At 39.9% G+C, this 22,396-nt stretch overlaps 1 protein-coding gene across 1 annotated transcript in view; it reads left to right on the forward strand.

Moving 5' to 3' along the window:
* The window catches only part of MBOAT1 (membrane bound O-acyltransferase domain containing 1), a 41,826-nt gene extending 28,033 nt beyond the window's left edge, over positions 1–13,793 (forward strand). Inside the window, exons 8-13 of the mRNA XM_067467498.1 lie at positions 75–267; positions 2,746–2,849; positions 3,783–3,847; positions 9,058–9,190; positions 9,553–9,704; positions 12,186–13,793. Of these exons, the coding sequence (XP_067323599.1) occupies positions 75–267; positions 2,746–2,849; positions 3,783–3,847; positions 9,058–9,190; positions 9,553–9,704; positions 12,186–12,324 (786 nt within the window). The 3' untranslated portion in view covers positions 12,325–13,793. The remainder of the gene's footprint in view (positions 1–74; positions 268–2,745; positions 2,850–3,782; positions 3,848–9,057; positions 9,191–9,552; positions 9,705–12,185) is intronic.
* The last annotated feature ends 8,603 nt before the right edge of the window (positions 13,794–22,396 follow it).

The following is a 22,396-nucleotide window of genomic DNA, read 5'->3' on the forward strand; positions in this document are numbered from 1 at the left end:
GGATTTTTTTTTTTTGGCACTTGGCTTGTCTTACCTGTGAACTGATTGCAGCAATGTTTTATGGTTCTTTCTAGGGAGCAGTGCTGCACAAACTTGGTATCACACTTGTATCGCTGCTTTTGTTTCTAACACTTACCAAGAATTTCCTGGCAACATGTCTTGTTGATGATCAATTTATCAACGAGTCCTCGTTCTTGTCAAGACTTGGTTTTCTGTATCTTGTTATGCAGTCTTCAAAACCAAAATACTATTTCGCATGGACACTCGGTAAGACTATTTAAAAATAAAATGCGTGCACATGCTTAAAGTTAATGTAATGGTTTTCATTATTTCTGTTGATATAAATGTCTTATGGCAAATGATCTCATGAACAAAATTAGTGCATTCCTGCACTTGCTGCTGAGAGTATAACTTCTGGTCAAAATTTTGTGATTGCTCTAACAGGGGAAAACAGGTGTTAACATGTATAACCACCACTTTTGGACAATTAGGCATGCTAATGTTTATCAAATTTGTGTGATATTTAACTTACATTTGTGTAATTTTTACATATTGTGCCCATTCCCTATCCAACTTTTATGAATATAATAGTTATGTTGGGGTAAATTGACCAGCATTTTGTTTCCACAGTCAACTATGCAGCAGGGCATACGTGCTCATGTTCCCTACCATATTGTATGCAAAGATGTCCCTTATTGCTATGCCAAAAACAAGCTGATAGAGGATCAATAGTCACCCAGTCTATTTTACATATTAATGACTGGGGTCCCTTCTTCGCTGCCATATATCCCAGGATCTGAGCCCAGATTATCTGATTATCCCAGATTATAGGGCAGTGGAGACTCATATAATCCTGTTCAAATCAGATAATCTGGGATCAGATCCTGGGACAGAGGGCAGTGTAGATCCAAACAGGATAGGCATCCATCTGTCCCAATTCTGTTGTGTTCCTGAACCACAGCAGTGGCAGGAGTGAAGTCCTGACAACCCAGTAGAGCCAAACCTGGTTCATGCCTACTGGAGGTCATTCTTGGAAAGGGAAAGGGCAGAGCAATCCCTCTCATCTATCCAAGTCACACAGGTGCCTCTGCTGACATTGGAAAAGGTGCCCAGTGACAATCAAGAGCTCTCTTGATATCTGTGGCTACCACTGTGGTGGCAAAGAGTGACAAAGGTAAGTACCACCCCCTTTTCCCACACTGTGGAGCACAGAGAAAGTGAGATGGAGTCAGTGGCCCATGCGAGCAACGGGGCTGGTTCCAAATCAGAAGTGATTCACACTCAAATCTGAAGTGCAGAGTACGCCGCCACTTTTGCTAACACAGGGTAAAATCAGGTTAGCTTAGACATTTCAGTAAAAAAAAATGAAATGCATAAAATAAGCATTAAAAAAAACTGGCAAAAAGAAGATGTAGAATTGAGTATCCTGAACAGGTTGGACCATAAAGAACCTTCTGACTGGCAGTATGATTGGAAGTCAAAGCAGTGGGGTTTCCCACCCTGAAGTGGTGAAGGCCTCTCCTTGTTCTTCAAACTGAGTGCCAAAATATCATTTACTCTCTCTTCCCTTTTTCTGCAGATTTTATCTAATGACACAGAGTATTCTGTTGATCAAATAAAGCTGCTGCTAAGCAGTTCTTGCTTGTAAAGTAGGACAGGCATGCCTTTGTGTGAGAATCAATTAACTGAATTCCCTGCTTGTGGGGTGGAAAACAAGCACCAAAAAAGGAGGAAGTTCATTTTGTCCTAATGCCGACTGTTGAACTTTAGTTAGGAGCCAGACGAAGAGACCAGGATTCTAAGTAGTCTACCAGCTCAAGTTCTAGTGCAGTTCTTAAGTCTTTGGATCAGTGGGCATGATAAGACTTGTGAAGCGTCGTCAGAAGCAGAAATACTAATTTATCCCATATGATTCCCAACTATGTCCTCAATAAGTGACTGAAAAATTGTCTGTTCGCAAGCAGAGCTGGTAAAAGTTAGTTTATAAAAGATGTCTACTCCCACAGTCCACCAGCCAACTGATCCAGTCTGCTCTGATCTTAAATTCCATTTGGCTGTTGATTGAATTGAATTTCTAAATAAAATATCCTTCATCCATTGTTAACTCGACACTGACATTTAGGGAGTACTTTCCATAAATTTAAGTGGTGTAATCATTGAGCAGGGGCAGAATGAAGGCTTTCATTTCTCCCCAAATAATAATTGTGCCTCTCCAATGACATTTTCTTTCAATCTCCAAATTTCTGGGAATACAGTAATTTATAAACTTCACTTGAGCATTTAAAGTGGGGGTTGTAAACAATTTCTAAGGGAATACAAAAAATGACCAAGGAACTGAAAACACTGCAAATATAGCGTTCTAGGTATGGATGATTTTCAGTTTCCCAGGACTCTAGAAATTTGAGGAATGAAGGAAAAATTCATATGGACAGAATCTTTGTGTGGATGGGGCAATGCCTTCATTCTCTCACCCCCACTAGCTTCTTCCCTGATGGAACTGTTTATGGATTCGGATCAGAAAAAACTATGTGGCATAGGAGGGAACTGTGTGAAGGGCTTGGAATCTATGTCTCCCTCCCTTTGTTTTAAAATCAATGTAAGTTTCAGAAGCAAGTCTTGATATGGCACGACAGTCTGGTCAAGGATGGGTAGGGCAAGAAGAAAATAAGATCCCACTAGCCACTTCTTGGGCATGTATGATGTAGTCTTTGGAGTTTAGCCTAGCATGTTTTCCCTCAATTACAGCGGATGCAATCCACAACGCTGCTGGTTATGGGTTCAGTGGTGTTGATGAGAAAGGCAATTTCCATTGGGACCTGCTGTCTAATCTGAATATCAGGAACATTGAGGTAAGTTTCGTTGGGAGCCCGAAGGAGAAAAGGGAGAGACAACACAAGACTGTCAACCAAATGTCTTACAAGATGTGCTACCTGCACAGATATGCTACAGCCGCTATTTTGTGTTTTAAAAGACCAGAAACATGGCTTGGTGTGTTAATTTACCACTTCATGTTAAAATGTAAAGTCATGAAATGAAGTTTTTATAAAATATCTCAGCTCAAGCCTCTGTCTCACCCTTTCCTTGACAAATTGAGGGAAGAGAGTGCATTATGAGATTTGTCCCATGCATGTCTGTTTGTTTTCTACAAAGTAGTATAAAGATCTCTTCCTTTTAAAGTTTAAAAAAGATAAAAAGACTTTTCTGAAAGTGCATGTATACTTATTGCTTGTTCTCAGTGAAAATGATTGTGCTTTTGCTACATAAATGAACACTAAATTTCATTGCAATCACAGTTCCCAAAATTAGAGGTAAGCAAAAGATATGGACAAAGTTCTTGGTATGATACTGCATTAGACATCAATATAGTTTAAAATATGAATAAAGGTAGGTAAAAGTTTCCCCTGACATTAAGTCTTGTTGTGTCCGACTCTGGGGGGTGGTGCTCATCTCAGTTTCTAAGCCGAAGAAGTGTCTACGGCATTGTCCGTAGACACTTCCAGGTCATGTGGCCAGCATGACTGCATGGAGCACCGTTACCTTCCCACAGAAGTGGCACCTATTGATCTACTCACATTTGCATGTTTTCAAACTGCTAGGTTGGCAGAAGCTGGGGCTAACAGTGGGAGCTCACTCCGCTCCCCAGATTCGAACTGCCAACTTTCTGGTCAGCAAATTCAGCAGCTCAGTGGTTTAACCAACAGCATCAGGGGGGGCTTTAAAATATGAGTAGCTACTGACATTTCCTGAAAGTAAGCTATAACACATGGCACCTTCTCTTCTAGATGGCAACAAGTTTTAAAATGTATGTAGAAAACTGGAATATCCAAACCACAGCCTGGCTCAAACGGTAAGACTAAAATACTAATCTATTTTTAGATGTGGGGGGGGGGGGGAGGATCCTCTCTAGTGTTTTTAGATTCCTGTACATAATGAGGGGTTGGTGGTTCTAACTATAATGCCTCCATCATACACTCTTTCAGTGGATGAGAAGAAGAGTTATGTGTCGTCCCCCCCTCTGGAATGTCTGTTGTAATAGTAATAAAGATAGGTAATGACAAATCCTTCTGTGGATGCGCTTAGTTCAGTCAGAAACTGATAATGGATAGGGCCTTATGAGTAGCACCCCACATATGGGAGCTCCTTTTTTCCATGTCAGGAGTGACTTGAGAAACTGCAAGTTGTTTCTGGTTTGAGAGAATTGGCTGTCTGCAAGGACATTGCCCAGGGGACGCCCGGATGTTTTACCATCCTGTGAGGCTTCTTTCATGTCCCTGCATGAGAAGCTGGAGCTGACAGATGGGAGCTCACCCTAGTCCCCAGATTCAAACTGTCAACCTTTCAGTCAGAAGTCCTGCAGGCACAAGGGTTTAACCCAGTGGTTCTCAACCGGCGGGTCCACAAATGTTTTGGCTTTCAACTCCCAGAAATCCTAACAGACGGTAAACTGGCCTATTGTTTTAATTTTCATGCTTATATTTTTAGTTTATATCATATAAGGTCTTACAAGAGCATTTCAAGATGTAAATTTTAAATAAAAGGAATGCAATTTTAAACATTACATTGAAAATGGTTGATATATGGCTATTGGCAGTGATCCCAAAGTGAGAATGGGTTGCATTAAAAGTTGATATGGGTAATTTTTCTAAGAAAGTTTCTGCATCTTAGCATAGAAAAAGCTTAACATTATTTAATATGGGGGTGATTAATTCTAATTCCACATATCTACAGAGATAGTTGGACTCCATTTCTATAGGAAATATTTATCCTCAATAATTTATTTTAAGCATTGGAGGGAATTCAAGCTTATGTAATTGGCAGACATTCCCAGGAAGTATGAGAGTTAATGCTGCATTCTAACTATATCAAAAGCTATTGCAGAATCTCTACATGCCTTTACACATTTATAAGTTTACTAGCTGTGCCCTGCCACGTGTTGCTGTGGCCTATAGTTAAACTTATCAAAGTTGAGTTAGATATCTGGACTATTATGAAAGAGAGGTACCTACCTATTCCTTCCCCCTTTTCCTTCCCCTTTCTCTCCTTTCTTCCTTCTCTACCTCTTTTTTTCTTTCCTTCTTTCACTACTTGGTTTCATCCTTCTCTCTTTCCTTCATTCCCTCCCCCTTTCTTCTTTTACCTTTCTTCCCTGCCTGTTTGCTTCCTTCTTTCACTTTTTATTTCCTTTTATTTCACCACCATCATAACAATAACAATAATGCAATGCATTGCCTCTGGGACCTGGCACCTCTCCCATTCCCCCTAAAAGGGTCTCAGAGGAATAATAGCAGAATAATAATAGAAATAACAACCTTTACCCGCCACGTGTTGCTGTGGCCAACCTTCCCTCTTTCTCTCCTTCTTTCCCTCCTTCTTTCCCTCCTTCCTTCCTTCCTTCCTTCCTTCCTTCCTTCCTTCCTTCCTTCCTTCCTTCCTTTCTTCCTTCCTTCCTTCCTTCCCTCCCTCCCATCTTTCCTTCTCCTCTTCCTTCTCTATCTCTTTCCTTCCTTCCCCCTTTTTCTTTCTCTTCTGGTCTCTTTTCTTCCTTCTCTCTTTCCTTCTTTCCTTCCCTCCCTCTTTCTCTACATCTTCCCCCTTCCTTCACTCCCTCTTTCCTTCCTTCATTCCCTTTTTTCTTTCCTTCTCTCCTTCCTTCCTTCCCCCTTTTTCTTTCCCTCCCTCTGTCTCTTTCTTCCTTCCCTACCTCTTTCCTTCTTTCCCCCTTTTTCTTTCTCTTCTGCTGTCTCTTTCCTTTCCTTCCATCTTTCCTTTTCTTTCCTTTTCTTCTTTCTTCTTTCTTTAACTTCCTTCCTTCCCCCTTTTTCTTTACCTCCCTTTCTCTTTCTTCCTTCTTTCCTTCCCTCCTGTCTTTCCTGGATTTTGACAGGGCAGGAAGGGGCAGGGTGGGGTTTGGAGGTGGCGTGTTTTTCAGTGTTTTATGAGTGATGGTCACTCATCGGCCTGATAGCTGTATTGTGCCCAAATTTGGTGTCAATTCGTCCAGTGGTTTTTGAGTTATGCCAATCTTACAAACTAACATTACATTTTTATTTATATAGATAAAAGCATTTTTAATCAGGTAGACACATAATGGTTCATATCTAAAAAAAAAACCCTACATGTGCTCTCTCTTTGTGTACAGAGCATACAATTCTGATCAAAGAAAGATCCAGATATGCCAAAAATCTAGGAATTAATCAGAAATGTCTTGTAAAAATCTTCCTTGAAAATTTTTTTAGCAAAGAGCTTAAAAGATGTTAAGTGTTAAAGTCTTACCTGAAAATTCAATTGTATTAAACATTCCTTGTACAAGAAATTGATGTGGGAATATTTTATCTGGAATGTATACATTTGAGGTCCTATTAGGCAAATTTAAAAATAAAATGCCCATTCAGGCATCTTTAAGAATGGAAATCTGAATTAGATAAATATCAAATACTAAAATCATAAGGTTTGCTGCCATTCCTTTTGATGAAGTGAAAATATAAAACACTAGTTCATCAATATTAATAATCATGAATACTTACAAAAACAGTTTTATTTAAAATGTTTTTTTTAAGTTCTTTACAATTTGTACAGTTGACCCTCTGTACTCATTGATTCTTCATTCACGGAGCCAACCATCCACTGTTGTTGAAGGTTTTCATGGCTGGAATCACTGTGTTGCTGTGAGTTTTTTGGGCTGTATGGCCATGTTCCAGAAGCATTCTCTCCTGATGTTTTGCCCACATCTATGTCAGGCATTGTCAGAGGTTGTGATGCCTGTTGGAAACTAGGCAAATGAGGTTTATATATCTGTGGAATGTCCAGGGTGGGAGAAAGAACTCTTGTCTGCTTGAGGCAGGTGTGAATGCTGCAACTGGCCACCTTGATTAGCATTGAATAGCTAGTTCTTTCTCCCACCCTGGACATTCCACAGATATATAAACCTCCCTTGCTTAGTTTCCAACAGACCTCACAACCTCTGATTATGCCTGCTATAGATGCAGGCAAAACGTCAGGAGATAATGCTTCTGGAACATGGCCATACAGCCCAAAAAACTCACAGCAACCCAACCATCCACTGCTTGAAATTTTTTAATTCCAAAAAGGAAACCTTGATTTTGCCATTTTATATAAGGGACATTATTTTATTCTACCATTACCTATAATGGGAAGGCAAGTTTCCAGCGAGCTTAAAACAAGCTATAATAAAACCGCTGTTGAAGAAACCATCACTGGACCCCACTAAATTCGACAACTATCGGCCAGTTTCCAATCTCCCCTTCTTGGGCAAAGTCTTGGAACGTGTGGTGGCCTCACAACTCCAGGTATTCTTGGTAGACACGGATTATCTAGACCCGGCACAGTCTGGCTTTAGGCCGGGACATGGTACCGAGACAGCCTTGGTCGCCTTAGTGGATGATCTGCGCCAGGAGCTCGACAGGGGGAGTGTGTCCCTGTTGGTGCTGCTCGACCTCTCAGCGGCCTTCGATACCGTCGACCACGGTATCCTTCTGGGACGCCTCGCAGGGATGGGTCTTGGAGGTACTGTTTTGCAGTGGCTCCGGTCATTCCTGGAGGGTCGATCTCAGAAGGTGTTGTTGGGGGACACCTGTTCAACCCCACAACCATTGTCTTGTGGGGTTCCTCAGGGCTCAATATTGTCTCCCATGTTGTTTAACATCTACATGAAGCCGCTGGGGGAGATCATCCGGAGTTTCGGGGTACGGTGTCATCTGTACGCGGATGATGTCCAACTCTGTCACTCCTTTCCACCTGCTACTAAGGAGGCTGTCCAGGTCCTGAACCGGTGCCTGGCCGCTGTGACGGTCTGGATGAGGGCGAACAAATTGAAATTGAATCCAGACAAGACAGAGGTACTCCTGGTCAGTCGCAAGGCCGAACAGGGCATAGGGTTACAGCCTGTGTTGGATGGGGCCACACTCCCCCTGAAGATGCAGGTTCGCAGCTTGGGTGTGATCCTGGACTCATCGCTGAGCCTGGAAGCCCAGGTTTCGGCGGTGACCAGGGGAGCATTTGCACAGCTAAAGCTTGTGCGCCAGCTGCGCCCATACCTTGGGAAGTCTGACTTGGCCACGGTAGTCCACGCTCTGGTTACATCCCGTTTAGACTACTGCAACGCTCTCTACGTGGGGTTGCCTTTGAAGACAACTCGGAAGCTCCAACTAGTCCAACGCTCGGCAGCCATGATTTTAACAGGAGCGGAGCGCAGGGAGCATACAACCCCCCTGTTGCGCCAACTCCACTGGCTACCGATCTGCTACCGGGCTGAATTCAAAGTGCTGGCGTTGGCCTTTAAAGCCCTAAACGGTTCCGGCCCAAGCTACCTATCTGACTGCATCTCTGCCTATGAACCCACCAGGAGTTTGAGATCTTCCGGGGAGACCCTGCTCTCGATCCCGCCTGCTTCTCAAGCTCGGCTGGCGGGGACGAGAGATAGGGCCTTTTCTGTGGTGGCCCCCCGGCTTTGGAACACCATCCCCATAGAGGTACGATCAGCCCCTTCGCTGATGGTGTTTCGGAAAAGATTGAAGACATGGATGTTTAAACAAGCATTCGGTTAATCCGTTGTAACGAATTGTGATGACTAAGGATTGGTTATACACGGACGATGAATTTTGGATTACGATTCCAGTTATGAGATGCATAGGATTGTTATTGGTGGCCCAATAATTTGTACTGTATATGTGTTTTATGCTTTTAACTGAATATTGTTTTTTAAATGTTGTAAACCGCAATGAGTCGCCGATTTAGGCTGAGATATTAGCGGTATACAAGTGCATTAATAAATAAATAAATAAATATAATGGGATTTTGGTATCCACAGGTGGTTCTAGAAGCAAATCCCAGCAAATGTATCTGTGAAGATCAAATACACCCTCTGAGGATGCCTGCCATAGATGCAGGCGAAACGTCAGGAGAAATGCCTCTAGAACATGGCCATATAGCCCGAAAAAACCCACAAGAACTGACTCAAATACACTTGATATATAATCCATGTATTATGTGTATGTACCCATGAACACCCTATTTTTCTAATTTTATGTCTCTTCCCAGAGTGTGCTATGATCGAGCTCCTCAGTACCGTACAGCTTTGACATTCCTTCTATCAGCAATTTGGCATGGTGTTTACCCTGGCTATTATTTTACATTTATCACTGGCATTTTTATGACACTAGCAGCCAGAGCGGTAGGTATATCTCTATTTATTTTTTTTTTGCCCTTGGGTACAATCGCAAATATAATTAGTGACACAAGATTTTCTGTTATGCAATGAGTATAAATTGTAGCGATTCCCAGAACAGTTTTGTCTTGATTAGTGATAGGAACTAACAAATTCAAGTCAATTAAGTTAGAAATTTTGTATTAAAAAGAAATCCCAAGACACTGAATTTTGAAGCTTTTGTTCCTAGGACATTTTCTGACATTCACGTAGAAACATTTTGTAACATTTTAAAAGTGGCAAACACATAAACTTAAAAATCAGTGAGGGAAGTAAGTAGCTATTTGTAGATTGCTTTTATGCATTGTTTTTTGTGTTTTCTTTTTAAGGTAAGGAACAATTGTCGACACTTCTTCATGTCCCCAAAGCCTCTCAAGATGAGCTATGACATTGCCACATGGCTGGTAACTCAGCTCGCTGTCTGCTATACAGTTGCACCATTTGTACTCTTAGCTGTGGAGCCTACAGTAAAACTATACAAGTAAGTTATTCCCCATTTCTGTACTTGTTTTTAAACTTGGACTTCTAATTCTAATGTAAAACCTGAGGGGCTCTTTATACCAAGTTGTCTTGCATCTGGTGTCTGATGAAGGCTGAATATATTTGGTTTTGTTTGTTTGCAAGCTTAGGCAGTGGTGCTGTGTACAGTGCCACAATGTGCAGTGGCTTGCAAAATGTTGTGTACTTAGGTGCACACGTAACAAATACACATGTGCTAAGAATCCAGAAAGAGTGCATGGATCAGTTATAAGTCCACTGGAGCTGTGCTGTGTTAAAGCTAGATCCGATACATTTTACAGGCAGCCCCCAAGTTCCAAACAAGATAGGTTCTCTAGGTTTGCTTTTAAGTTGGAACAGGTACATTTTAACCATAACTCCAGCCAGTGGTTTTTGGTTTGTTTGTGTGTTTGTTTGTTTGTTTGTTTTTTGTTTTGGATAGCATTGGGAAGGGTTAACACCCTGTGGTGTTTGTTTTGCTGTCTTTGCCCCTGTTCGGAAGATTTCACCTCACTTTCTGTTCCAGTGATAATAGGATTTTGAAACTTTGGCTTGTTGTAGAAACAAGGATTAGTGATAAAGCTTCAGTGGAAACACCTTTTCCCCATGATAACCCTTCTAGGAGTGAATTTCTCTTCCTAGAGGTATTTTTTCCCCACTTTCTGTTGTCTCAGTCCCATTTTTAACTATGAGTTATTTGTAAGCTGAATGTTTGTAACTCACGGACTGTCTGCATTGTCATCATAACTAGAAATAGCTTCTGTGCACCATCCTTGAAAAAAAGTTTGAATGTACAGTACAACCCTCGTATTTGCAGAGAAAAGCTTCTAAACTTACAGAGGGATCAGAAAACCATTGATAATAGCGATCCTTATTGAAATGAATGATATATGTCAGAAGTGAAATGCCGGTCTTTACAGACTACTAACGGGCTAGCTATAGGGAGCATATCATATCCCTATTAAAGCAGCTTCACTGGCTTCCAAAAAGTTTCCGGGCCCAATTCAAAGTACAGGTTATCACGTATAAAGCTTTATACACTTCGGGTCCAACCTATTTTCGAGACCACGTCTCCTTCTATGAACCAGTGTGTGCTTTGACATCTGCTGGGGAGTCCTTTCTCTCAGTCCCACCTCTGTTCCAAGTGCGGTTAGTGGGGACAAGGGAGAGGGCCTTCTCAGTGGTGGTCCCCCAGCCCTCCCTAGAGAGATTAGCTTAGCCCACTCTCTCCATACTTTCTGATCCAGTCTAAAAACATGGCTTTTTAAACAAGCCTTTGATCTTGAGTAGATTTTAAGGGTTAGTCTGAGGACTTGGTTGCTTCTCTTCAGCACTGGGCTTGTTAATTGAAAACAACCAGTTTTATCTGCAGTTATGACTACATTTTATGAATTTTAATTTTATTATGTGATATTTTATGGACGTTGTGGCTGTAATTCTCATGTTATTAGCACTTTTATGTCTATGTACTGTTTTATGTGCAGCTTGGAGTGCTTTGTGAGCTGCTCCAACTCCCTTCGGGGAGATGGTGGCAGCATACAAATAAAATTTATTATTATTATTATTATTATTATTATTATTATTATTATTATTATCTTCCTGAAGTCCTAAAATATTCCTCGAGAGGTATCCTCTCTTAAAATTTCCTAGATTTTGCAGTGAGTCTCTGTGATAATTTCTGGCTGAAGCATACCATAGAATTACCTGAAGAACCTAGAAAAATTCTGGAGAGGACATATTTTGTAAGATATAGGTGGATGCAGATATTATTGTGCGCTGATCTGAAACTTGGCAGAGTAGATGATGACATTTTGAAAGTAATCCATACTCATCTTTGGATAAATGCTAATTTATGGGAGCTTATAGTAGAAAGAATGATTCCCAGCAGTTTGAGAGCTCAGTTCTTGTGGTTTTTTTCGGGCTATATGGCCATGTTCTAGAGGCATTTCTCCTGACGTTTCGCCTGCATCTATGGCAAGCATAGCCATATGCTATGGCACGCCTGCATCTATGGCAGGCGAAACGTCAGGAGAAATGCCTCTAGAACATGGCCATATAGCCCGAAAAAACCCACAAGAATTGAGTGATTCCAGCCATGAAAGCCTTCGACAATAGTTTGAGAGCTATTACAGACTTTTTTCATAGATTTGCTGAGGTTAAAAAAAATCATTTCCTCCCTCTGGAAATCATATTGCTGGAGTAAAGTAAATGCCTGTTGTGGACACTTGAAAGATCTCATATTCAGAGTCAATATGTACAAAGATAAGCCTTCCAAATACATTTGGACTCTTCCCAGGATATTTATTGTAATGGGCTATGAAGAAAGAGCTGTCTTTCTTTTCCAAAGATTTTTACTGTCCAGAAATACTATATATTCTTGCAATAATGCAAGTGATTTTGAATATGCTAGGTCACAACTTCCAATAGTTTATATTCTGGCTTCTTTTATCTTTGTCATTCCTAGGTCACTGTATTTTCATATGCACGTTCTATGTGTACTTATTTTGCTCATCCTGCCCATCAAGTCTCCGAAACACATAGAAAAGGAGCAAGTCGCATTTCAAAGAACAAATCACTTTGAAATAAACAAGAAGCAAAAATGATCCTTCAAAAGGGAATTACTCATCCTCTTCTGTGAGAAGCTGGAAGAAACGGCACAAAGAATACATCGCTGCAGTGGTTTCATTTAAAACACTTTTTAAAAGACAGAACAAAACTTGACAGATTTAATGGCCAAACTTTGTTCCTGGATAATGTTTACATTCTTGAATGGAAAAGATAATAGCTTTTATACTGTATATGTTTTTGTGTTAAAGAAAATGTTTCTAATGTATTTAATTTTTCGCACATATTTTTCAACCCTTAATCTTTGACTTAATTAGCCAGTATGTTTGAGACGAAGAAAACATTGATTTGTTGGGTTTGTATATTGGCAAGGTAAATGCCAAAAATGTTTTTCTGTTTTTCAACCACCCCATACACCACCTTCATTAATCAATCAAAGACAGACTAAATATCTGTAATGTCTTAAGTAGGGGATGGAAGAATTTCATGGATGTCTTTCCTTATTACACCAAAAATTTTGTTGGTGGATCTTCCAAAGTGAAATGTTTCAGAACTGTTAATCTATACAAAAAAAAAAAAAAAAAAAAAACCAGCTAAAAGGCTGTGGAAGCCATAATCAGATAACAGGAGAATCATGGAACACTGAATATTGTTCCCCACATTGTTAAAATTAATGTAATTATATTTGTATTGAAATGACTGAATGAAGAGTGCTTGGGAAACTTTACCAAACCTCCCTTCATATTTTGTCTGTATACTCAACATTGAAGGTGGGAATTTCCACACTTCTCCAAACATGTTTAACTGGTGCTCCATTTTTGTCTGATGTTGCCTGCATCAGGCATTCCTTAATATAATTAGACACATAAAGACAAATTACTTGGATCATTGAAATTAACTCAGGGAGACTTTGCATTAAAGCACTTGGATCGACCTTTTTCAAACTATGTGCCTTTGAAATTACCTGAAGTTTAAAATGATGCTTTTGTATTTTAAAAATCTAGATTAATTTCCCCTGTTAATTATTTTAAAATAAGATATTTTATTGTTAAATGGAACAGGGCAAATTAAACGTTAATTGAACAGGATTTTGAGTGTATCTTTTAATTAATACTTGTGGTAAACAGAAGACATATTTTGGTTTTTTATTCCCTGATATTAAATCTATCCTTAATATTTTTTATACCTGGGATATAAGAAATTGCTTCCTGAATGACTCATTTTCAATCATTGAGAAGTCCACAAACAACGCATAGTGTCTCTTCTCCAAAGTATGATGTTTCCAAAGGTGGGCATTCCTGGTGAGTAGCTGTTGATAGATCTGAACTCTGTAAAAGTGTCATATACTTTTTCTTTTATAAAACTAAAGTTTGAAAGTTGTCTCCTCTTTTCTTGAAGACATGCAAAGTTGGTAACAGAACCACCTTTAAAATGATGCATAGCAGTGGTGACATCTAGTGGTTCCTGTGATGCATTGACCTGTTCATTAAATTTCATTTTACATTTATTGGAAATGTTTCTGCTTGTATGTGGAAGATAGAGCTGCTTTGAGAAGTAAATGGGATACTGATTGAGCAACAATCTCTTGCTTGCTTTTCAGTAAGGGGTTTTTGTTGTTGTTGTTCCTTGGATAGGCAAATGAATTAAACATGTTTCAGGTGGGAAGGAGTGGATTTGATCCAAGAATTGCTAGTTGCTGATCTCTAAAGAAAAGACTGTTCTCAGGATTTTATTTCTGTGATTAAATGGGTGATCAGCAAGAGTAAGTTCTATTTTTTCTTGTTTAGATTCATAAACCTTATTTTAGTTTGGAGAAAAACATGATTAAAGGGAGTACATGAGAGAAGCCACCACGATACAGTGAACTGGGATCAATAACAACAACAACAACAACAACAACAACAAAACAACAATAACAATAATTATGTGCAGTTTTCTGGCACTGTATATTTCTGCCGCTTCTATGATGGTTCATTTGTATTTTGATTTTGTAGCCCACTTGTCTATGGATGTCCAGAATCAGCAGCATCCACCATGGTCCATTTTATCCTGGGCGTCGACTGAGCCAGTATAGACTTTGTTTTGGTTTGCTTCTCCATAGTGCTAATGGGTTAAGTGCTCTTGGTTCCACTCCTCAGCTGAGACCTCTCTCACTTGGTTGGACCTGCTGGTAGTTACACCATTGGGGGGTCAGCAAGAGCCGCTATCAAGCCCTCAAAATCGAACTGCAAAGGGTTTGGCATAATCCAGTACAGGTGGTCCCAGTAGTCATTGGCGCACTGGGTGCCATGCCAAAAGATCTCAGCTGGCATTTGGAAACAATAAACATCGACAAAATCACGATCTGTCAACTGCAATAGGCCCACCTTACTTGGATCTGCACGCATCATTTGAAAATACATCACACAGTCCTAGACTCTTGGGAAGTGTTCGACTTGTGATTTTGTGATATGAAACCCAACATATAGATCTCGTTTGCTGTAACATACTGTGCTTTTGTGTAAATAATAATAATAATAATAATAATAATAATAATAATATCCCAAGGGTAGACTCTGCAGGAAAGCAGATGAAACAATAGATCACATCCTCAGCTGCTGCAAGAAGATTGCACAGACAGACTGCAAGCAGAGACATAACACCGTTGCTCAGATGATTCATTGGAACTTGTGCCACAAATACCATCTGCCTGCAACAAAAAACTGTGGGATCACAAGCCTGAAAAAGTTACAGAAAATGAACATGCCAAACTACTCTGGGACTTCTGAATTCAGACTGGCAGAGTTTTGGAGCACAATACTCCTGACCTCACGTGTTAAAAGACCAAGTATGGATAGTCGATGTTGCAATCCCAGGTGACAGCAGGATTGAAGAGAAACAACTGGAAAAGCTAACACGATACAAGGATTTAAAGATCAAACTGTAAAGATTCTAGCAGAAGCCCTGTTTGCCACTTTGAGTTCAATGCAAGAAATATGGGATGTATATCTAATAAAAACAAACTAAAACAGTCCAAACTTACCAAAATAACCATAGTTAGATTGTGTTCTTCCTACCTCTGATTATTGCTGTTACCTACATTCACTTTTACTCAAAAAATGAAATGCATTTTCAAGACAGAAATAGAAGCACTTTAGTATGATCTCAAGAGACACCAGGATATATTCAGGGATATATTCTACCAATTCTTATGTGTAGGTAGAGGTATATTTTGTGACAGGGTATTACAACTCTACTATAAGCTAAAAGCAGGGCCTCAACAGCTGCACCAGATAAATGCATGATGTAACATTACCTGAACACCATTAAGCAATTTGTGCTGACTTTCCCACAGAGTAAACCATTTGGCTGAAAGTAAGTCAATAGATATATTTTGCTCAAAGAACTCAGAATGTAAACAGTATGGAAGGCCAGAGGGTGCTGCACTTATTGTTGGAGAATGAGTGAGTGGAATTAGTGGGTTTATAGATAATAACCACAGTGACCTTCTCAACCTCTGAGGATGCTTGCCATAGATGCAGGCGAAACGTCAGGAGAAATGCCTCTAGAACATGGCTCCATAGCCCGAAAAAACCCACAAGAACCTAACCACAGTGAATTGGCTACCATATTTAAGAAGGTTCTGTTCTGTTTTCTGCACAATTTTGGTTCTCAGCAGTTCCCTCTATCCCATCTTGTTTTGACCAATAGTGCTGATCTGCTTTAATATTTTTCAGGGAGAAGGAGAGAATAGCAAACATCTGTGAAGCTCCTATCTTGGGATCAAAGCCAGTGCATTGTTTTGAAGTAAGGGGAAATATCTGATCACTTGGTCAATTAGACTGATGGTCCAAAGGGCTGGTTTAAGTTGGTCATATCTGCTGACCAGGAATATCTTTTTGTTAGATAAGCTACAAACAGAGCTACAGTTCTTATGCGTTACCATGTGCATTGAATGGCTAAACTATTAAGATTTTTGGTCAGGCAAAAAGGCTATCCAATTCAGCACTGTTCCCATAATAGCTAACCAAATACCTACAGAAAAGTCCATGAGTAGGTCTTGAGTGCAGTAAACTCCTCTGTTTATATTCCTTACACACACACATACATCCAAATGTCCAAAGCAATGGAGCAATCCCCTTATTTGGGGTACTTTGCTTTTAAACAGAGGCTGGCTGGATGGCCATCTGTTGGGGATGCTTTGAATGCAATTTTCCTGCTTCTTGGCAGTGAGTTGGACTGGATGGCCCACAAGGTCTCTTCCAATTCTATGATTCTTTGAAAATGGGGAAGTAATAGGAGAGAGAATCAGTGTAATGTAGTAGTTTGAGCATTGCACTGCAGCTCTGGAGATCAGGGTTCGATTCTGTGGAGACCCACCTTGGATAAATCACACAATTTCAGTCCCAGAAAACTCAGTGGTACTTTTGCCTTAACTTTGGATGAGACATATACTCTCAGCCACAAAAACTCCATTATAGGTTTGTCTTAGGGCAGAACTTTGCAAATATTTCTTGCTGGTGACACGCTTTTTAGACATGCCTCATTTTACAACACAGTAATTCAGTTTTACTAACAAACTGAAGGTTAAACCAAGCTCTTATAAAGGATACAGGCAGGCACATACATGAATTGTAATAACAAAATGTCTGGGGATACAACATATCTCTTTTTTGTGTCAGGAGCAATTTCAGAATCTGCAAGTTGCTTCTGGTGTGAGAGAATTGGCCATCTGCAAGGACATTGACCAGGGGACGCCCAGATGTTTTGATCTTTTGCCATCCTTATGGGAGACTTCTCTCATGTTCCCACTTGGGGAGCTAGAGCTGACAGAGGGAGCTCATTTGTGCTCTCCCTCGATTCGAACCTCCGACCTGTAGGTTTTCAGTCCTTGCAGGCACAAGGGTTTAATCCATTGTGCCACTGGGGGCTCCTGAACATATCTCTAAAAAAACGATATATATTTAAAATATACGACTTATTCCTTATTTCACATAAACTCAGGTTTCACATTACATTCATGTGACACACACACCTCAGCTAACACACTAATGTGTCGCGAAACAGTTTGGAAAGCATGTACAACAACAAAGTAATGGGATACATGATAGAAGTGCATACATGATAGTTATGCAACAGGTAGAAAAATATTTAGGAAGTGGTTCTCCACCTCTTATCAAGTCAGAATTTGAAATCGCCCAAAGTTCAATTGTGGAAATTAAAGATTGACTGTAGAAAGGATTTCTTTGCATTATACAGAGATAAATGACAGATTATGCTATCACAAGGTGTAAATGATTACTACTAATTTGGGCAGTTTTAAAGGATGCCTAGACATTTATCTTAAATGGGATAAAGCTATCTATAGCAACTCATTGTCATTGCTGTCTATTGCCTCTGAATACCATTTATAAAACTGTGGTTTGCTTGAGTTATTTTTATTGGAATTGTCAAATGAACAATTTAAGGATATTAAATTTAAAGTGATACATTACACCATATTATGGCTGCAAGGTTGTTATATGCCCAGAACTGGGGAAAAAAACTTGCTTGTAAATGAAGAATTGATTTTTAACATTTGTAAAATGCTGAAAATAGACAAATTAACTCCTTTGATCAGAGATAAGTCATTGGAAAACTTCTTAAAAGACTGGAAATTGTTTTTATCTGTCATAAAGAAGACAGAAAATGAGATTATGCTTGTGGGATTTGAAATATTTTCTGTTGAACTTTTAATCAGAAGATGTAATTTTAACTGAAGAGTATATAGAAGCTTAACATAACCATACTCTTTTTGGTTTGGACAGTGAGAAGTCTTTTTGAAATGAATTTTATGTGCGGGAAGGGCATAAGAACTTTAGGGTAGGTATTTGTAGTATTTTGAGGTGTTGTACTATATGGTTAGTGTTTATTTTGGGTGGTATGTCGTTACTGTGTTTATTATAGTGTATAGTTATGTTGTTTACTAATGAATATTATTAAAAATAACATGGTTTAGTAAATGAACAGCCACCTTTATAGTCTCTAGAAAAACAAAACCAGTTCACATTAAAATGTCTTTTCTAGACACTGCTCTGTGTCGCTGTGGGGCAAGGAGTAGGATGTTTGTGACACAATTATGGAATTTTTCTGCCTTCTCTTAGATTTTAGTTCCCAGTGGATTAACATTTCAGGGCAGCATCAGAGACTCAAGACAAAATTCAATTAATTGAATATGAAATATTTATAACCCTGTTCTATATGACTATCAAAGGAAGGCCCTTAATAAACCTTCTCATTAGAATGGACTAGTGACTCATGTCTTTGCTTTTGTAGTCATTTGGAATTTAAATCCAATTAATCTACTGTCCTTGTGAATTTGATTTAATTATTTGAGAAAGGAAAAACCATTTCCAAAAGATAATAATACAGAGGGAGAGAGCAAAAAGGAGTGGGAAAACGTTGATCGCAAAAATATTTTCTCTTCCCATCACCCCAATTGCAAAAAGTATAATAAGCCCTGTTATTTCCTCAGGTATTCTGGGAAACTGGAAACCACTTAGAAAAAAGAGAAATTTCCATATTTTTGGTGTATATTACCTAAGAAGTTTTGGGGGCATGGAACTGTGAAGTTTTGAAACTCTCTTTATCACTCCTATGCCTTTTGCATCCTAACATAGGAAAATTGATTATAATACTTAGAGTGTTGGGCCAAGACTTGGCATATCTAGGTTTGAATCACCCATCAAATCCACTCATCACTGAATTCACAAGGTAAATTCACACAGCAGGTTAAACTGCCAGCTACAAAAGTCTTGCAGACCAGAAGGTTGGCAGTTCATGCTGTGGGCCGTCAGCCCTAGCTTCTGCTCAACTAGGAGTTCAAAAACAGTAATGTGAGTAGATAAATAGGTACTGCCTAGGCAGGGAGGTAAAAAATGCCCCAGAAAAACATGCCAGCAAAATTCGATCAGGAAGGCATCCATAGACAACAGGCTCCTCGACGTGGAAAGTGGAACAACAGCACCTCTCCATGGCCGAGTCGAGCACAGCCTCCAGATGCCAGAGATGGAAAAAGAGGGAAGCCTTTCCTCTGCCAATGTATTGTCTGTCTTTGTTGTTAATTGTATAATGGCATGGAGTGTTCCCCATATATGTATTCTGTAATCCACTCGGAGTCCCCTCGGGGAGATAGAGTGAAATAAAGTATGTATATTATTGTTATTATTTTAATTCAGCTGCTGTTTCTCAGCCACATTGTGATAAAAGCACACATGGTGTGGATAACCCTTTGGGATAGAAATGAAATAAATGCAAACAAAACAAATTCTTGTGAGCATGCATCTGCATACAGAAACACAGTTTTATTGCTGTTTTCAGTCAGGACTGGCCATACTAAGTAGGATCAAATAAACAGTAAACTTCAGGAGACAGATACCAGGTGGCAGGAGCAGGACATTCTGGACACTCAACTCTTCCCTTCATTTGGAAAATGTATCCTTGTTACTTGCAATCTGTCCTGGACTTCAAAAGTGATGTCCTCAGATATACTGAAGATTAGGTTGTTGCTTTTAAACCATCAAGAGAGACCTCAAAATAATCCTATTACAGGATCAGCATCCCTTATCTGGAATTCTGAAATCTGAAATACTCTAAAATTCAAAATTGTCTATGTGGGTGGCTGAGGTTGACAACCTTGCACTCACAGGGTCATGACTTCCTTTATTGAGCCATTATACCTAAGTCTCCTGGTAGAGAGAAAAAGTAGAATATCAATAAACATCATTATCATCATAAGGTAGGGTGCATTTGGACAGGCCAGAATCACAGTGTGATACTCAGGATCAGCATCACTGGAGGCCATGCTGCCTACTACTAAGCTAGCTCTGGAGCTGGATGGACGCAAAATCCCATGCACCTGAACCATCCCAGTGGCGTACCATCCCACTGTCCTGGTTTTCTTCTTTCCTTTATCAGCTGCTTTTGAAATGCCCCCATTTCTCTCTCCTCCAGTTTCACGTTCCTCCTTGGCTTACTTCAGTTCCTATAAATTGAGTTATAATTGCAGAAAGAGTTCACCTTCAATTAATTCAGCTGGAGGCATAAGAGAGATGAGACATTCTTGCCTTTTCTAAACACAGTACATGAATTTCAAGGTTTCTCTGCTCAAAATAATAGCTTTATGTGTTCATTTTCATTAAAGTTTGCCTTTTAATTGCTCAGTCCCACAGTTTTGACCACATTCTGATGTAGTTCAGCTACATATGTTGAACTTTTCATCTCTGACATGTTGGAGAGTAAGGAAAAACAAACAATATGCCTAGTCCATTCCCAAATCAATAGTTTCCCTACTCTGGCCAACCTGGTTGTAAATCATAATGTGTGGTTAAGATGTTATGGAGTAATGGGTTAGTCTGGGGATTTTAGAGCCTTAACACACCTTAAGCTTTCTTATTTAACATTTTAGTAGTGAAACTAGATGTATTGTCTTCCAATTAGGCAAGAAAGTGAACCTTCTCTGATTCTTTTAAATGCTGCACATTTGAGGGTATGTGTATCAATGAGCATAGCTTCCATTTTGCTGGGGTTACAGATTTTTCACTAGGATGCCGTAGATTCACATTCACAACAAATAATAAAAAAAATAAAAAATATTTGTATCCTGCCACCATCTTCCAGAGGGACTCGGCGAGGCTCACAGAACACTCAAGGTGTAACATGCAAAATACAACAAGTGCAAAACAAAACATAAATAATGGACAGTCAACATAACATCACAATTTCACAGTACCCCCTGGCTTAAAACAATAAAATACAGTGAATGCTGTAGGTAAAAACAGCAGTATTCAGTCTCAGATAGTGCTTGATAGAGAATCTAAAGCTCCTCATAGGGTTGAATGAAAAGTAATGCCTCCACCTTCGTAACTTCTCAACAGATGGCAGTACTGGTATGCGACAGGTACTGACTTGTTCAGTAGACTCTCCTCTACACTTCCATTTTGGCGGGAAGCCTTAGCATTGAACAGTCAGTCAATGTGACTTAAGCAATATGCAGTCATTGAATTCTTGACAGCAGAAGGTGTCACCCCAAAGGAGATTCATCAGAGAATGCAAGCTGTTTATGGTGATTGTGCTGATGTGAGCACTGTGCATCATTGGGTGAATAAGTTTAAAGATGTTGAGGTGACACCTTCTGGTGTCAAGAATTCAATGACTGCACGTTGCTTAAGTCGCATCAACCGACCATCTGCGCAGGGTTCCATACTTCACATTTTAACAACACAACCATTCAATGTTAAGGCTTCCTGCCAAAATGGAACTGTAGAGGAGAGTCTACTGATCAAGCCAGTACCTGCCGCATACGAGGAGTTACGAAGGTGGAGACATTATTTTTCATTCAACCCTCGTATTATTGGAGAATCTAAACATGGTCAAAGGCTTGTCAAAAAAGTCATGTCTTTAATTGTGTGTGGAAGATTAGGAGGGTGGGATCTAGTCTGCTCTCCCTCGAGAGGACATTCCAAAGCTGGGGGGCCATAACTGAGAGGGCCCTCTCTCTTGTCCCAACAACCGCACTTGAGACAAAGGTGGGACTGAGAGGAGGGTCTCCCCAGTAGATCTTAAAGCCTGTGCCGGTTCATTGAAGGAGATGCGGTTTTGATGTGCACTTGTTAGGAGAAGATGTTTATTATCCCTGCTGTGAAAAGTTTTATCAGTTAACATCTGCACACCAAGTTGCTCTTAGAAGCATTGGAGGAGATCATACCATTTTTTCTTAACCAGTTGGCAATCCCGACTTCCCTCTCAAGCTTTCTGTTTTAATGGTTTACTTTTAGTCGGTTGCATTTTTGGAGCTCAGCTGACTTTTTGCCAGCCATGGTGTACCAGCCAGCTTACCCATTCCGTTTTCTTTTCATTATGTTGGCATGCTGTGAGGTTTCAAATTAATTTTAATGTCCTCCCCCTTCTACCCCCACCTCCCATCTGAAGCCCTCTTTAAAACACTTTTGCTCTTCCTGCTCTGGTGAGCTGGGATCTGTCAGAGATCCAGAGAACAGCTTTAGAGCCCATGTGATGTTGTATGGTAAACTGCTCCTTAGTTTGCTGTCAGTGCTAATGTTCTTAGCTGTCACCTACTTGATTCCTATGAAC

The sequence above is a fragment of the Anolis sagrei genome, chromosome 4, assembly GCF_037176765.1.
Source record: "Anolis sagrei isolate rAnoSag1 chromosome 4, rAnoSag1.mat, whole genome shotgun sequence".
In the NCBI taxonomy this organism is placed as follows: domain Eukaryota; kingdom Metazoa; phylum Chordata; class Lepidosauria; order Squamata; family Dactyloidae; genus Anolis; species Anolis sagrei.